General features: G+C 48.3%; 1 protein-coding gene across 1 annotated transcript in view; it reads right to left on the reverse strand.

Moving 5' to 3' along the window:
• Window positions 1–7,556, reverse strand: part of Prcc (proline rich mitotic checkpoint control factor) — a 30,245-nt gene extending 22,689 nt beyond the window's left edge. The window contains 2 exon segments of the mRNA XM_048357129.1: window positions 6,805–7,086; window positions 7,088–7,556. Coding sequence (XP_048213086.1) covers window positions 6,805–7,086; window positions 7,088–7,273 — 468 coding nt within the window. The 5' untranslated portion in view covers window positions 7,274–7,556.
• Between the last annotated feature and the right edge of the window lie 220 nt (window positions 7,557–7,776).

Raw genomic sequence — 7,776 nt, forward strand, 5'->3', positions numbered from 1 at the left:
CCAGTGGCTCACATCTGTAACCCTAGCTACTCAGGAGGCTGAGACCTGAGGATCACTGTTTAAAAGCCTGGGCAGAAAAGTCTGTAAGATTCTTATCTCCAACTAACCACTCAGGAAAAAAAAAAAAAAAAAAAAAACCAGGCTGGGAATATGGCCTAGTGGTACAGTGCTTGCCTCCTGTACATGAAGCCCTAGGTTCAATTCCTCAGCACTACATATATAGAAAAAGGCCAGAAGTGGCGCTGTGGCTCAAATTGGCAGAGTGCTAGTCTTGAGCAAAAAGAAGCCAGGGGCAGTGCCCAGACCCTGAGTTCAAGCCCCAGGACTGGCCAAAAAAAAAAAAAAAAGCCATGTGCCAGCATACATGCAAAAATAGCTGGGCGCCAGAGGCTCACGTCTGCAATCCTAGCTAATCAAGACGCTGAAATTTGAGGATTGCAGTTTGAAGCCAGCCCAGGCAAGTAAGTCCCTGAGATTCTTATCTCCAATTAAATACCAAAAAGCAGGAAATGAAGCTGTTGCTCAAATGGTAGAGCACTATTCTTGAGCAAAAAAGCTCAAAGGCTGGTGAACAGGCACACACACACAAAAAAAGCCAAAAAACTGGAAGTGGAGCGCTGTGGCTCAAGTGATAGAGAGATAGCCTTGAGCAAGAAAACTTAGGGACAGCACTCAGGCCCTGAATTCAAGCCCTAGGACCAACACACACACACACACACACACACACACACTTACTTCAGCTAAGTGTCAGTGAATGACACTCCTTTCCAGAAACTTTCCTTATGGGAAATGTTACTAGAAATGATCAAAGTTACTGAAATCTGTCTCAGCTTCAAACTTTCCACTATTTGTGTAAAAAAAATTGAAAGGTGTGATAAAATTAATCTGGAAACTTTAAATTTATTTTCTTTTCCTTTTTCTTTTTTTTCTGTCAGAGAAGGAAGCCAGGGCCTTGTGCATACTAGGCAAGCAATCTACTACTGAGCCACACTCCAAGACTCCAACCCTGAAATTTCTACTTGTATAAGAATACGTACAAGAGGGGCTGGGAATATGGCCTAGTGGCAAGAGTGCTTGCCTCCTACACATGAAGCTCTCGGTTCGATTCCCCAGCACCGCATATATGGAAAATGGCCAGAAGGGGCGCTGTGGCTCAGGTGGCAGAGTGCTAGCCTTGAGCGGGAAGAAGCCAGGGACAGTGCTCAGGCCCTGAGTCCAAGGCCCAGGACTGGCCAAAAAAAAAAAAAAGAATACGTACAAGAGGGCTGGGGATATGGCCTAGTGGCAAGAGTGCTTGCCTCATATACATGAAGCCCTGGGTTCAATTCCCCAGCACCACATATATAGAAAATATGTACAAGAAACCTTTTTATTTTTTGGAGGGGGGGGGCGAGTAATATGAGATTTGAACTCAGGGGCACATGTTTGCTGGGCAGGAACTCTACAGTCAAGCCATGCCTCCAGTCCAAGAGAAAACTCTTCTAAAAGACTAAGTACAGTTTTTTTACATACTGACTCCCATGAACCTATGAAATCAACCAAGGTAGCTTGAGAAGGGTAAGAAGGGAAAAGAGAATGATGAAAATCTCTAATTCCGGGGCTGGGGATATAGCCTAGTGGCAAGAGTGCCTGCCTCGGATACACGAGGCCATAGGTTCGATTCCCCAGCACCACATATACAGAAAACGGCCAGAAGCGGCGCTGTGGCTCAAGTGGTGGAGTGCTAGCCTTGAGTGGGAAGAAGCCAGGGACAGTGCTCAGGCCCTGAGTCCAAGGCCCAGGACTGGCCAAAAAAAAAAAAAAAAAGAAAATCTCTAATTCCCTGCTTACATCAAAAGCTGACTGACTAATGCTGGGAATGGTGGTGCATGCCTTTAAGACCAGCACTTAGAAGGCTGAGGCAGCAGGATCATGAACCCAATGCCAACCTGAGTACATATTGAGACTCTGTCTCATACAACAAAACAACAAAAATGGGATACACCTGGGGGGACAATTTGGTACTATGTTGATTGCAGTTGACTGGATCCAAATCAATCAAATTCTCTCATCTGGAAAACTAGAATTGAGACTAGATTATGGCTCAGTCTGGGATGATCAGTAAAAAGAAGGAAATAAAAACAAAGGCAGGGCTGGGAATATGGCCTAGTGGCAAAAGTGCTTGCCTTCATATACATGAGGCCCTGGGTTCAATTCCTCAGCACCACATATATAGAAAATGGCCAGAAGTGGCGCTGTGGCTCCAGTGGCAGAGTGGCTAGCCTTGAGTAAAAACAAGCCAGGGACAGTGCTCAGACCCTGAGTCCAAGCCCCAGGACTGGAAAAAAAAACAAAGGCTGAGGTAGCTATCTTCCGTCACCTGCAGCAAAGGCTAAATATAAGTAAGGCCTTGTGATGCCTATAGTCCCAGCTCTCAGGAGGCTGAAGCAGGAGGATTCTAAATCCAAAGCCAGCCTCAACTATATAGCAAGACTGGGTTTCAAAACTGGGAGAGAGAGGGCTGGGAATATGGCCTAGTGGCAAGAGTGCTTGCCTCCTACACATGAAGCTCTCGGTTCGATTCCCCAGCACCACATGTATGGAAAACAGCCAGAAGGGGCGCTGTGGCTCAGGTGGCAGAGTGCTAGCCTTGAGCAGGAAGAAGCCAGGGACGATGCTCAGACCCTGAGTCCAAGGCCCAGGACTGCCAAAAAAAAAAAAAAAAAAAAAAAAAAAAACTGGGAGAGAGTAAGGGAAGGGATTACATAGTCCAAAAAGAAATGTATTTTTTGTTTTCTTTTGTTTTTTGCCAGTCCTGGGCCTTGAACTCAGGGCCTGAGTACTGTCCCTGGCTTCTTTTTGCTCAAGGTTAGCACTCTACCACTTGAGCCATAGCACCACCTCTGGCTTTTTCTATATATGTAGTGCTGAGGAATTGAACCTAGGGCTTCATGTATACAAGGCAAGCACTCTACCACTGGGCCACATTCCCAGCCCAAGAAATGTATTCTTTACCTGACTTATGTAACTGTAACCCCTCTGTACTTCACCTTTATAATAACAGTAAAAGAAAATTGGTGCCGGGGGCACTAGTGGCTCACGCCTGTAATCCTAGCTACTCAGGATGCTCAGATCTGAGGATCACAGGTCAAAACCAGCCCAGGCAGGAAAGTCCATGAGACTCTTGTTTTTTGCCAGTCCTGGGGCTTGAACTCAGAGCCTGAGGACTGTCCTTGGCTGCTTTTTTTTTGCTCAAGGCTAGCACTCTACCCCTTGAGCCAGAGCGCCACTTCTGGCCTTTTCTATATATGTGGTGCTGAGTATTCAAACCCAGGGCTTCATGTACAAGAGGCGAGCACTTTACCACTAGGCCTTATTCCCGGCCCCCATAAGACTCTTATCTCCAATTAACCACCAGAAAACCAGAAGTGGCTTGTGGCTGCAGAGCCCTAGCCTTAAGCAAAAGAACTCAGGAATGGTGCTCAGGTGCAGAGTTCAAGCCCCAGGACAAACCAAAACAAAAGTTTAAACCAAACAAAAAACAAGATGCAGAAAAAAGTGGCCTGCAGAATAAGAACGAATCAAATGTGTAGAGTTCTTAGCAGATCCTGTTCCTGATGCCGGGCCCTTTCTAAGGGACCACAGTATGCTTTACCACTTAACCCCATTTGCTCAACTTAACAACTGCCTGAGACAAAGGCAGAGGGACCAACCTTGAATGCTCTCCTCTAGACCTACCACATCTATCTCCTAGATATGCTTTAATACTCCCAGCACTATCCCGTTATTCCTCCTCCAGCCACCAGCACCTCACAGGGAACCTCATGGCTCTGTGATGAAAGAATTCTGGCTCAGCCTGTACAGAATCTAGGCCATAATAAAGCAGGAAAACCTCAGCACAGCACCCAAGGCCCACTGTCATCGCCTCTCTAGCCCTATCTCTTTTTTTTTTTTTTTTTGGCCAGTCCTGGGCCTTGGACTCAGGGCCTGAGCACTGTCCCTGGCTTCTTCCCGCTCAAGGCTAGCACTCTGCCACTTGAGCCACAGCGCCACTTCTGGCCGTTTTCTGTATATGTGGTGCTGGGGAATCGAACCTAGGGCCTCGTGTATCCGAGGCAGGCACTCTTGCCACTAGGCTATATCCCCAGCCCCATCTAGCCCTATCTCTTACCACCTGCTCCCCATGTGCTCCAGACACAGAGCCTTTCTTGAGGTTCTCCCAAGCATCTTCACACTTTCTCACCTCAGGCCTTGTACATTCATTTTCCTCTTCTCCGCTCTACCCCCTCTGCCACTAATCTGTTGAGGCATCTCTACCTATTAGAAAGAAGCCCATCTTCCCACACTGGATTAGAACCTGCTAGATGGATATAGGCTGCTCATGACACCATGGCTCTTCTCTGTCTTAACCTAAAATCTATTTCCCCACGTAAACTAGAAGCTCCTTCAGGTAGAGTCTGTCATGTTCACCACAGTACTCTTCGCTCCAGGCACAAGGAAGCAAGGACTTTAAGGAATGATGGTTTTGTTTCCTGACACTTCAGCCAACCTAAATGAAAGACTCTGCAGCTTCCACCAGCAGCATTTTCTAATTCTGCTTTCCAGAACTAGAGATGAACCTCTCCACCATCAGGCTCAAGTGCCACCTTCCCTACTCATCTTCCACATGTCACAATTAGGGAAAAAGGAGATAAAGTCTAAGGAGAAAGAAAGGAGAGAAAACAGAGCAGAGAGAAAGAATATTTTTGTCTCAGTCCAAAGCCTTTCTTTATCCCAGGTTAAATCATGGCCAAGGTAAATTTCAGAGGTGCTTTTCTTGGATCCTACACATGAAAACAACAGCCTCAGGTGAAAAGTGGGGGGAAAGATTCACAGAAAAGTTTGGAAAAAAATCAGACATAATGACACACACTTATAATTACAGCTACTCAGGAGGTAGAGGTAGGAGGATTATGGCCCCCATAATAGTGCCAAACTCTATCTTGAAGGGGGCATTGGGGGAGGGGGGAAAGACCAGCCAAGTATACCTGTAATCCAGCTACTCAGAAGGCTAAACTCTAGAAGACTGAGTTTGAGCAGAAAAGTCTGTGGGACTCAGACTCCAGAGTAACTAGCAAAAAAACAGGGCTAGAGGCATGGCTCAAATGACAGAGCAAATCGCAAGCAAACCAAATAAATTTGAGGCCTTGAGTTCAAACCCCAGTACTACAAAAAAAGCAAGGGGGGAGGGAGGGTGAGAGCGTGGCTCAAGTGTTAGAAGGCTCAAGCAGATAAATCCACAAGATTCTTATCTTCAAATGACTATCAAAAAAAAAAAAAAAAAAACCAGAAGTGGAGGTATGGCTCAAGTGGTAAGGTGCCCAACAAAAATGCTAAGTAAAAGCAGGAGGTCAGGGAAAGCAAGAGGCATGGGAAAGAAAGAAAAGAAAGGAAAACACACTGCTGGGTACTGGTAGCTCATGCCTATAATCCTAGCTACTCAGGAGGCTGAGATCTGAGGATGGCAGTTCAAAGCCAGCCCAGGCAGAAAGCTCCATGACAAACTCATCTCCAGTTAACCATCAAAAAGCAAGAAGTGTGGGGCTGGGAATATGGCTTAGTGGTAGAGTGCATGCCTAGCATGCACGAAGCACTGGGTTCGATTCCTCAGCATCACACTAACAGAAAAAGCTGAAGTAGTGCTGTGCTCAAGTGGTAGAGTGCTAGCCTTGAGCAAAAAGAAGCCAGAGACAGTGCTCAGGCCTAGAGTTCAAGCCCCAGGACTGGCAAAAAAAAAAAAAAAAATCAAGAGGATGAGGTTTGGGGGGTCGTTTTTGAAGCCAGCCCTGGCAGAAAAAAGACAGTGAGACTCTTATTTCCAATTAACTAGCAAAAGCACCAGCCTTAACTAGGTGTGGTGGTTCACGCCTGTAATCATAGCTACTCAGGAGTCAGATCTGAGGACTGCCTGCCAGCTAGGCAGGAAAGTCCCTGGGCCTCTTTATTTCCAATAAACTACTCAGAAAGGGCAGAAGTGACACTGTGGCTCAAGTGTCAGAGTGCTAGCCTTGAGCAAAAGAAGCTCAGGGACAGCACCCAAGCCCAGAGTTCAAGGACTGGCAAAGAAAAAGGAAGAAAGAAAAACAATAAAGGGGATTGAAGAGTAACAAGTGATAGGTAGCTGCAATTTTCAGCCAACCTGTGAATGAAGAGGGTATCTGGGAGGAAAATAATGAAGCAGCAGCTAGTGGACGAAATAGAAATGACAGGAACAGTTAAAAACTTAAGAGAAAATCAAGTGGGCCAGGGTTTGACTAGTCAAACTTCTCAGCGGAGAGAAAGGAAAGAATTCCCCACCCATTTAAAGTCTAAAACACTCCCTGTTTAGAGGACTCCTAAGATCATGGTCTCCTTCAATCCCAAAGCCCTCACCCCAGAAGAGGCCTGGTGGTATTTTTCTGCTCCAACATCTAGAAACAACACAGCTCAGCTGCCTCTTCTAGAGCTAGAACACAAGCATCCTAACTCACCCAGGCTTGACAATACCTGAATGGTAAAACTAAGCTCTCAAATCTCTTCTGTATTTATCAGATAAGATCTCGCAAGCTAGACTCCCATTCCTCATCTCTGTGAAGAGATGTAAAGAAAGAGGGCCAATGTCTGGTAAAGCAAACATCCTTACTCCCATAAGCCAACAAACTTCAGCTCAACTAAGCTCACTTGGAGAGGACAGGACTTTGCGTCAACCAAAGCGTTTATAAGAAGCACGGTAATCGCCCCTAGTAGTTGGTCTAGCTGTGTGCTCAAACCCCTAAGTACATTTGGGGTGCCTCACTGAATACTCACATCCCCCTTATGGAGCTCCGGCGCTGCGATCTTCACCGGTTCTGTCCTCTTCTTTGGCTTGGGAAGCCCCAAGGGGGGCCCGGCACCGCCGATAGAGGGGGGCAGACTGAGGCCAGGGCCTCGGGGCGACGGTAGCCCCAGTCCCAGCCCCTCCCCAACTCCCGCCGCTTCTGCCGGACTCACTCCCGGAGGTGGAGGGAAGCCTCCCAGGCCGAAGGGCAAAGGAGGAGGAGGCTGGAGTCTGGGGTCTCCAGAGGGTGGGGGCAGCAACAGCGGCGGGGGGGAAGGCTGGGGCCAGCATCTGGGGGGGCGGGGGCAGCAAGGCCGGGCCCTTGGGTGCAGGGAGAGATGCAAACAAGCCACCTAAAGTGGGCCCAGACGTAGGGGCCACCGCCTCCTCTTCCTCCAGCTCCGGCTCAGCCTCATCCGGCTCACTCTCATCGCTGCTGGCGTAAGCAACCAGCGACATGGCGCCTCCCGCCTTCGGGGCGCCTTTGCCGGCAGATGAGGCCTACTAGAGACCGGGGATACCCAGCGGCCTAGTAGGCCCCGCCGCTGGGCGGGGCAGAGAGCCGAGAAGCTCGCTAGCTCCGTACTCTAAGACTGTCTGCGGCAGGAGCCCATGACCACGGGTAGACTTCCACCGAATAACGCTTCCCTCTCTCCTCACTTAAGCTCCTAGTCCCAGACAACTACACACAGCTAATGGCCGCCGAGTCACTCCGCCTCCTCCTTGCCTCACCGACATAGGAACTACAACTCCCAGGAAACACTTGGGACACAACCCCATTCTCCTCCGCAAGTACCTCAGCGCAAGGCACGGCGGGAGTTGGAGTCCTAGGGAAAATTAAGGCCCGCGCAGAAAGACAGGAGGGAAACCCGCCTCTGATGCAAAGGCTCCTGGGATGAGTAGTTTTTATGGTCGCCGGACAATTCCTAGATAACTACAAGTCCCACCCGCCAACGCGGTAG

This window comes from Perognathus longimembris, chromosome 11 (assembly GCF_023159225.1).
Source record: "Perognathus longimembris pacificus isolate PPM17 chromosome 11, ASM2315922v1, whole genome shotgun sequence".
NCBI lineage: Eukaryota > Metazoa > Chordata > Mammalia > Rodentia > Heteromyidae > Perognathus > Perognathus longimembris.